At 45.4% G+C, this 10000-nt stretch overlaps 1 protein-coding gene across 7 annotated transcripts in view; it reads right to left on the bottom strand.

The window, feature by feature from the left end:
* fhod1 (formin homology 2 domain containing 1) overlaps positions 1 to 10000 on the bottom strand; it is a 55773-nt gene that overhangs the window by 30263 nt on the left and 15510 nt on the right. For all 7 annotated transcript variants that reach the window (XM_056375039.1, XM_056375055.1, XM_056375047.1 and 4 more), the window contains exons 4-5: positions 347 to 414; positions 1 to 62 (exon numbers count right to left, since the gene is read on the bottom strand). The exon at positions 1 to 62 is cut by the window's left edge and continues 44 nt beyond it. In XM_056375039.1, the coding sequence (XP_056231014.1) occupies positions 1 to 62; positions 347 to 414 (130 nt within the window). The remainder of the gene's footprint in view (positions 63 to 346; positions 415 to 10000) is intronic.

Consider the following 10000-nt stretch of genomic DNA (forward strand, 5'->3'; position numbering starts at 1 on the left):
ACTTTAATGAAGCATGTCAAACCTTCAGACGCCACGAACTCTGGAACCAGGTCTTTATCATCCTGGGTGGGTGGGGGGGTGGGTAGAGAGAGAGAGAGAGAGAGAGAGAGAGAGAGAGAGAGAGAGAGAGAGAGAGAGAGAGGACCTGGACTGTTACTGTGACTCTGGATGTTTCCAGAGGAACTCATCATTTGAACGTGATGAGAAACACTGAGATCAGATGATGCTCCTCTTCTGACAGTTCAGATTCATGTCTGAGCCTGGAGGCTGTGTGTGTGTGTGTGTGTGTGTGTGTGTGTGTGTGTGTGTGTGTGTGTGTGTGTGTGTGTGTGTGTGTGTGTGTTACCTGGAACAGCTGTTTGAGGGAGAACAGAGAGCGTCTGAGCTCTGGACCATGAGAGTTGTACAGCTTCTCTGAAACACACGACAGAGAGACAGGAAGTGACATCACGATCACGTCGGACTCTGTGTGTTAAACTTGTATCAGCTGGAGATAATCGGTGATGCTGTATGAGCGGCTGTAATAACTGTGACTGCTGGAGGAGGAAGCACCTCCTGTACATCAGTGCTTCTCTATCTCATGTCCCACTGGAAAATCCCAAAAATAATGGCGACCGTCGTCGGACCTCATGACAATATGGAGGCCAAATAATTGTTCACAGAGCAGTTTTATAATTCACTCTTCCTATTGCTGACCTGCTGTCCATGGACGTGATTTAATCAGACTGAGAACTCGTTCACAGTGAGGTCCAGCATCAACATAAAACTTCCTATGGTTTATCACTGACTGGTCTCAATACGAGGTGACAAAAAGAAAAGAAAGTAATGTTTTCAAACAAACGTTTTTGAAGACCATTTCATTTGAAATCATTTAAAAGCATTATTTACATTTATATATTTATTTATAATTATGTCTTTTCAATAAATTTGTAAATGTTTTGCAAATGATTTGTCGGCCCACTTGTAATACCTTGGCGGGCCACCAGTGGGCCCCAGCCCACAGCTTGGGAACCCTGATCACATCACATCAGATCCAGTATATGATGAACCACAGTGTTTACAGTCAGCAGGCTCTAGCTGTCATCACAATGTGTCAGAAAACAAAACCTTTATTTATACAGCTCCTTTAAAGCAGCCATTACAAAGCTTCATAAAGAAGCAGAAGAACGTAGCAGAGACACACGTTAAGTCATGAAGTCAAAGCTGTGCGGGAGAAACGATTTAAAAGCAGACTGAGTGTTGTATTCTCAAGCGAAGTGTTGCAGAGAGTTGAGCTCATCTGAGGAGGAGGAGTCAGGAACCTCGGCACCTGCACAGCTTCAACAGGTGAGAGGAAAGATTTTAAATCCTCTCTAAAACAGACAGAAGCTGCGGTGAAGTCATGTGATCACTGTTTCAATAATCCAGAGAGAGGAGATCAAATCATCCATCACTGTCCGGAGAACAAGGAAGTAAAAGATCTGATTCCACAAGTTCTCACGTGGAGTGGAGAAGGAACAACGAGATTTAACATGGATCCAAGAGTCAGGGCTGATCTAGAGTCACTCCAGAGGACACCACATGTGATGTATACATGTATATATAGAGATAAGTATATGTATATGTATCACAGTAACTTGTCTGGTTTCACTGTGACTCTGACTCCTCTGTGTCTCTAACCTACGGTGGCCTGGACAGGACCAACTGTGGCTGCTCTCACATTCCTCACACTCCTGTGGCTTCTGGTCAGTGTGTGTGTGTGTGTGTGTGTGTGTGTGTGTGTTGGTCACTTTGTCCTGCTTCCTCCATGTTGTGTGTGTGTTATTATTCCAGTCCTGCATCAGACTCTCAGCATCTATAGAACCTACTGAAGACGTATGTGGGGGTGACCCCTGACTCACTCTGCACATCATTTCTACAAACTGCTTTTTTGACAGTTGGGTTCAGCTGAATGCTCTGGCCCCTCCCCCATTGTGACATAAGCAAGCCCCGCCCAGACCCCCCCAGACCCCCTGACCTCCAGCAGACTGTTAGCTCTGACCGCCAGCTCTACGTCTCTGTCAGTGTCCTCCCCCTCAGTTGCAGCATTTACCCTTTAAATTTACACCATAGCAACCACCCAGATCACCCATAGCAACTGCCTGACGGAGAAACACCTGAGAACACCTGACAGCCCCATGACGCTCTGATAACACTGTATCTCCCATGAAGCACCACAGAGCTGCAGATGAACCACAAGGAGGTGCCAAAATATTTCATGAGCAGGTCGAGGTCAGTCTGTAGCTCACAGTCTGAGTTCACTGACATCACAGCTCTTTATGCTAAGCTACGCTAACTAGCTGCTGATGTCCAGTCAGAACATGAACTCAAATGAACTCCATCATACACACACACACAAACACACACAGCCTATCATAGTAACAGGAAGTCATGGGGGTCAGTTGTCACGGCAACATGACATATAAATCAGGCCTGGTTGAGTCTCAATGGGCTTCATGCTGCACAGTCAAATCCCATGATGCCACAGGGCAGATTCGCATCAGACCTCGACCTGCCGTGACCTCAGGTAACCTCTGAGCTGACTCAGTTTTAGTACTTCAACTAATTCTAGTGTTTACTCTGTTGACCTGTGTTTATGATGAGACACACACACACACACTCTGTTGTGGGATGTTTGTGGGACAAAACTCCTGCAGCAGAAACATCCAAACTAAACAACTGTTACTGTGGAGACCCTCACAGATGACAGCGTGTCATATCGGCTCTTATTGTGAAAGGTCTCGAGCAGGAAGCAGCCTGGTTCAGAGAGCGAGAGGAGACGAAGGAGAAAGTTTCCTATCATGAAGCAGGAGGATGACGTGCAGAGTCAGCTGTCTGCTGACTCTGCACGTCATCCTCCTGCACGAAGCAGACTCTGCTTCTGAGAGTGTGTGTGTGTGTGTGTCAGTGTGTGTGTGTCAGTGTGTGTGTGTCAGTGTTTGTGTGTGTCAGTGTTTGTGTGTCAGTGTTTGTGTGTGTGTCAGTGTTTGTGTGTGTGTCAGTGTTTGTGTGTCAGTGAGTGTGTGTCAGTGTGTGTGTGTCAGTGTGTGTGTGTCAGTGTTTGTGTGTCAGTGTGTGTGTGTCAGTGTGTGTGTGTGTCAGTGTTTGTGTGTCAGTGAGTGTGTGTCAGTGAGTGTGTCATGTGTGTGTGTGTGTCAGTGTGTGTGTGTGTCAGTGTGTGTGTGTCAGTGTGTGTGTGTCAGTGAGTGTGTGTCAGTGTGTGTGTGTCAGTGTTTGTGTGTCAGTGTGTGTGTGTGTGTCAGTGGTGTGTGTGTCAGTGTGTGTGTGTCAGTGTGTGTGTGTCAGTGTTTGTGTGTGTCAGTGAGTGTGTGTCAGTGTGTGTGTCAGTGTTGTGTGTCAGTGTTTGTGTGTGTCAGTGAGTGTGTGGTCAGTGTTTGTGTGTGTCAGTGTTTGTGTGTGTCAGTGTTGGTGTGTGTGTCAGTGTTTGTGTGTCAGTGAGTGTGTGTCAGTGTTTGTGTTGTGTCAGTGAGTGTGTGTCAGTGTTTGTGTGTGTCAGTGTGTGGTGTGTCAGTGAGTGTGTGTCAGTGGTGTGTGTGTCAGTGTGTGTGTGTCAGTGTGTGTGTGTCAGTGTTTGTGTGTCAGTGTTTGTGTGTGTCTGTGAGTGTGTGTCAGTGTTTGTGTGTGTCAGTGAGTGTGTGTCAGTGTGTGTGTGTCAGTGTGTGTGTGTCAGTGAGTGTGTGTCAGTGTTTGTGTGTGTCAGTTGTGTGTGTGTCAGTGTGTGTGTGTCAGTGTTTGTGTGTCAGTGTTTGTGTGTGTCAGTGAGTGTGTGTCAGTGTTTGTGTGTGTCAGTGAGTGTGTGTCAGTGTGTGTGTGTCAGTGTGTGTGTGTCAGTGAGTGTGTGTCAGTGTTTGTGTGTGTCAGTGTGTGTGTGTCAGTGTGTGTGTGTCAGTGAGTGTGTGTCAGTGTTTGTGTGTGTCAGTGAGTGTGTGTCAGTGTGTGTGTGTGTGTCAGTGAGTGTGTGTCAGTGTGTGTGTGTCAGTGTTTGTGTGTGTCAGTGTGTGTGTGTCAGTGTGTGTGTGTCAGTGAGTGTGTGTCAGTGTTTGTGTGTCAGTGAGTGTGTGTGTCAGTGTGTGTGTGTCAGTGTGTGTGTGTCAGTGTTTGTGTGTGTCAGTGAGTGTGTGTCAGTGTTTGTGTGTGTCAGTGTGTGTGTGTCAGTGTGTGTGTGTCAGTGAGTGTGTGTCAGTGTGTGTGTGTCAGTGAGTGTGTGTGTCAGTGTTTGTGTGTGTCAGTGTGTGTGTGTCAGTGTTTGTGTGTGTCAGTGAGTGTGTGTCAGTGAGTGTGTGTCAGTGTGTGTGTGTCAGTGTTTGTGTGTGCCAGTGTGTTTACTGTGGAGTAAACAGGACGCTCTGTCTCATGTGTCCCAGCAGGAGTTCTCGACCCTGAGAGAAGCTGCATCATTATTTCACATTAGAGCTGCGCGATATGAAAATAAAAAATCATATTGATATTTTGTTTTTTTTATTTATTTAAACTTTAATTATTCAGGTGAATCCTTTTGAGATGTAAATCTCATTTTCAAGAGAGACCTGACTGTTATAAATAATTTACCATTCAATTTAAATAAGAAACAATAACAAAAAAACACAGAGAAAATGTAAAACATAAGAATGCTGAGAGGTTATATGAGTTCATTTTCAGATGATGTGATTTTTGTTCCTTTATATGGAGAATCTGATCTGTAGCTCCACAACACTGAAGGTGCTAACAATGCTAATGCTAACAATGATCAACAATGAGACACATTTTATATTTATCAAAAATATGATATGGAGATTTCTATTATATTTAGATTAACTGTGCAGCTCTGACAGTGTGGGGTCACAGTGTGATGTCACAGCATCAGTGTGATGTCACAGCACAGAAATAGCAGCAGGCGTTATGAAGCTATGACCAACAGTTTGACAGTCTGGTGTCAAACGACTGGACAAACGTCTCACGGCAGGACGAGACATTTCTAAACCGATAGAATCAATAAATCTGTTTCCAGAGAGAGAGTCAGCTCAGAGACAGAGGTCCAGGATCAGGACCATGTGACCCTGTGTCCCTCATGAGGACAGTCCTCAGCCAGCCTCCTGTCAGTGTGTATGATGCAGTGAACAAGAGGCAGCTCATCATCACTGTACAGGAAGTCTCTCCCTCCAATACATGAACCATGTTCATGTCTCCATGTCCACTGTTCACCTACGACCTAACATGGCCGACATAATCACCTGACGTCCTCTCCCAGACCTCTGAGGGTCTGTGTGTGACACACACCCAGATCACTACTGTTTATATTAGAACATAAAAGAGTTTTCAATTCTCAATTATCAGATGGTCCCTGAAGTCTCAGTTGGTTTTAGGGGCTAAATGTTTGTATTTAATGTGTTTTCATGTTCTGTTGGATCTGATCAATGACCCCTCACAAAGGTCAAAGGTTAAAGGTTTCTCCTATCTGATAGGTTTATCTGTGTGTGTGTGTGTGTGTGTGTTGCTGCAGCTCTTCAGCTCTGTGACGTCTCCTCTGATGAAACATTCAAACCACAGACTCCATGTTGTTCATGGAAACTTTCCACGTCTGCTGCTTCATTTTACACACGACACACACTCTGGAAACTTCTGCTGCAGCTTAACATCAGGTTCAGTGTGTGTGTGTGTGTGTGTGTGTGTGTGTGTGTGTGTGTGTGCGCAGCAGCTTCAGAGGTTAAACATCTAATCACTGAAAATTGCTCCGATGTGAGTTTTCATTTCAGACTAAATTACAGCCGAACAGATGAGAGATGAAGAATTTGAGATATTTCAAAACACACACACACACACACACACACACACACACACACACACACACCACACACACACACACACACACACACACACACAGTCCCTGTTAAACGAAGCTCAGACTGACAGTGGAAGCAGCTCCTGCAGCTCTGAGGCGTTCGGGTGTCATGGGAGAACAAAGCGCTGCTGTGTTAAACATCACTGTAAAAAACATCTGGTGTGTTGGTGGAAAACGTCCGTCTCTAAATATTTCTCTGTTCACATGTTTCACCACAGAGACTAAAAATAAAGGCTGACGTCAGAGGTGTGATTCGAACGGAGGACACGGATCTGATCAGCTGCAGTCTGTCTGATATTATCTGATCATTTATTTGATCAATGATAAATATCTGTAAATATAAACATCACAGACGCTGTGTTTGAGGACACGACAGAGAAGAGACACGTTTTACACTGTGACAGATCTGACCTGAGGTCTGAGCCTCTGGCTTTAATAACTATAATCAAAGATCATTATCAGACATGTTTATGTTGGGGGAGGGGTTAAAGCTCCACACAGCTTCACTTCATGTGGCCTGATCACACTGATGACGACGTGGAGGTGAACTCAGCTGCACTTTAGCTTCATTCACAGTGTAAAGAAAAGGAAAAGTTTGTTATAGACGATGATGAGGTGAAGGTCGAGGATCAGAGGAAACATCTGGAAACATCAGTTCAGTGTTACTAAAACTCATCCAGATCAGATGAGATGTACACGTATACGATTATGTCGTTTATGAGACATGTCATTGTGATTCTCTGGAATTCGTGTCAGAGAGGGGAAATGCATCATGGGAAATGATTTTGTTCGTTTTTTCTGCGAAGAAGTTTTTAAAGTGGTGGTTCAGACGACGTCAACATCAAACACAACGACTGAGAAGATTCACACAGTGGTTTCAACCTGCTGCTAACCAGCTAGTTCAGGTGAGAGAGGAGGAGGAGTCAGTATCATCTCTCACCTGTCACTAAACCTTCACTCCTCAGCCTCAGATAGACACATGAAATAAAACCATCGGAGACCTTCAACCTTTTATTATAAATCATCGTCTTCATCCTAATGTTCATTGATATTTAGAAAATCAGTTGATGCCATAAAGAGTTGAAGAGAACTGAGAGTGAAGACGTTACCTGAAGGCCCTTTCCAAACAGAGCAGGTCTACACTTTCTCTTTACGATATTATTATTAGTTATTATAATTCCCACCAACAGCAGCGCTAGGCAACAGTGGCAAGAACAACGAGAAGAACGTCCCTTTAAGAGGCAGAAACCTGGAGCAGAACCGGACAAAGAAGGTCTCAGAAGGTTTTTATTTCATGTCTCTACCTGTCCACGCCCGGTTCAGTCATCTGTAAACTAATCAGTTCATAACCCATCATCATCATCATCACCACCTTATCTCCCATGATGCCTCAGTGTTATCACCTGATCACAGTGACATGAGGGTGGAGGTTCATCCTCTGGGGACAGGGACTGTGTGATGTCTGATGGTGTCATGGGGACACAGACTAACAGCAGTGCTTTCTGGGTAAGCTGAAATAAACACCAGCTGATCTTGTGTTGGCCCCTCGGGCCCCTGAGGACGATCCAGGTGTTAGATTCACCTGCTGGCAGAGGGTGGAGTCACTCTCAGACAGGAACATGACTCATCCACACACTTTGACCCAAGATGGCTGCCAACCAAACAGTGTTTCACCACAACAGCTGAGCGTGTGGGGGGTGGGGGGGGGGGGGGGGCGTCCTGGATTATGAAGAGCTATAAGTGTTTTATGATTCCAACACACACACGCCAACTGAGCGTGTGTGAGATTCCTCTGTCCTGACCACACTGTTTACTGGAGGCTGTGTGTGAGGGGTGAAGGTTGGTGATGCATTCATGTCCCATCAGTCAGACTGTTAAAATGAGCTTTGTAGAAAACACCACGGAGCTCAGCTTTCACCATAAACACTGACAGCATTCATGAAGGGAGGGGGAGCTGAAGATCAGAGCTACGAGTGTGAGACTTCCTCGTCTCTTCGTCTCTGGGTTTTTATTTCTAGAGTTAAAAAGTTCAAAACTGGAGGAACCAGGTGAAAATGTGTTTGAGAACAAACAGAATAAAAATCCCTTCAGGACCCGAGTCACTGATTGTTCTCATGAACAAGGTGTCGTCAGGTAGACGGGGGCAGAGGTGTGTCTGGACATGAACCCTCTGAACCTGAACACACCTCAAACACACTGATGGACATGTGAATGAAACTACAGGGAGACTGTGGATGTGAAGGTTTAACATGTTCAGATTCTTCTCCATCATCATCATCATCATCATCATCATCATCAGGAGGCGCCTGATTGGTCCAGATTCATTCATGAGCAGACAGCGAGTCCAAACACAGTCATCTTCAGGGACCAGGAGAACCAGGAGTCCTGCAGCAGACGGTCTGGTCCCACAGAGTCCTGACCTCAGCATCATGGAGTCAGTCTGGGATCAAGGTGTTTTCACACCTGCACGTTTTATTCTGGTGAAACTGAACCCTGGTTCATTTCCCCCTCGCTACGATTCGTTTGTGCAGGTGTGGAAACAGGAGTCACACCCGGGTGTTTGGAGGAGGTGGTCTCTGGTCTCTGGACTCTGGAGCGGGTCGTTCCTGGTGTGACAGAGTCTGAACTGGATCTGACTCCACCAGCAGGTGAACTCACAGGTTTGAGTTCAACGGTTCCCGTCACTTTCTTCCCGTGTTTACTTTCCTGCTCCAGACAATCCGACCAATCAGAGGAGGGAACGTTCTCACCTGGTTTGTAATGAACGAACAAGTTTACAACCTCATCAACTGAACCGGAGCAGAACAAACCTCCTGAGACTGAAGAACTGAGGCCGGTTCTCCAAGATCCAAGTCGGTCTTCTCTGGTCTTCAGGTACTTCAGTAACCTGCTGCAGAATGAATCCTGCTCCTCACAGGTACAAGCCAGAGGACGGCGGTGGACGACCAGTGTGAGCACAGGGACGTTTCCTGGTGGTCTGAGGATCATTAATGGTCAACTAGACCGGTGATGATGGAGTGAGCAGGAATGAGGTCTCGGTCTTCACACTTGACTGTAGTAACAGTGGTAATACTAGTGATACTTACGTAATAAAAATATAGAAAACCATCAGATTTATCTTTAAATCCTTCAATGTTTTTGCAGCAAGACTTTAACTGATTCAATCATCGTTTATCTGTGAGCTGAACTTTCTGAAACATCCTCAAGTGTCGGGGTCGTCACACAGCAGGACTGAGCCAGATACATCACTGTGAAAGAGACAGAGGGACGGAGGGAAGGATGCCTGTGTTTATCCTGAAGAAACAGGAAGTGACCCAGATAAACTTAGTGTGGTATTTCCTGTTAGTGCCACTGTTGCTAATTGAGTCGGACTGTGGAGGAGGAAGAGCCAAGGACTTTCTTTAGAGAGGAGCTTCAGAGCCACCACACTGCTCTGCAGGGACCACACTCGGGTGCTGTTTGAGGCTGTGAAAGACACCATGATTGTAGTTTTTATCAACCCTTAAACACCCTCCTGTAACCTAAACTAAACTCCCATCTCTGTCAGAAGTTTAGAGAAGGTCAGTGCAGCCTCAGAAAGGAACAGCATCTATGATACTGAAACAGGTGATTGTTCTGTGTTAGTACTACTCCACCTTCGCTCTGTGCTGGACACAGCAGACCTTCATCATATATAATACATATATAAGAGGCTACAGGGCTGTGTGGGTGTATCAGGCACAGTATTAGTCACATATCAGATGATATCGAACTCTACGCCTCATCCAAACCCTGAGGCCAAGGTTATATATGTTATATATGTTATATACCTTATACAGGTTAATTAAACCTGTCTTAACTCATCAGGAAACTTTCTGAGGCTCAGCGCTGATGAGACGGAGGTCCTGGTCCAGGAAAGCGGTTTGGTTCATCTGTATTTCATGTATTTTATTGTGTCTTAGCAAATACATTGATGGTCTTTGCTTTGTACTTTATGTGAATCTGTAAAGCATGTGTGACTTAGACTCAGTTACTCTAACAGTTTGTTCTTACTGTTCTCTACAAACTGCACAGGGTGGTTCGCTGGGGAAAGTTAAAACATCAGCAGGACATCTAAAGACCAGGAGGTTGTTAAGGGTTAATAAAAAGCTCCAGCTCGACAGT

The sequence above is a fragment of the Seriola aureovittata genome, chromosome 1 (assembly GCF_021018895.1).
Source record: "Seriola aureovittata isolate HTS-2021-v1 ecotype China chromosome 1, ASM2101889v1, whole genome shotgun sequence".
In the NCBI taxonomy this organism is placed as follows: Eukaryota; Metazoa; Chordata; class Actinopteri; order Carangiformes; family Carangidae; genus Seriola; species Seriola aureovittata.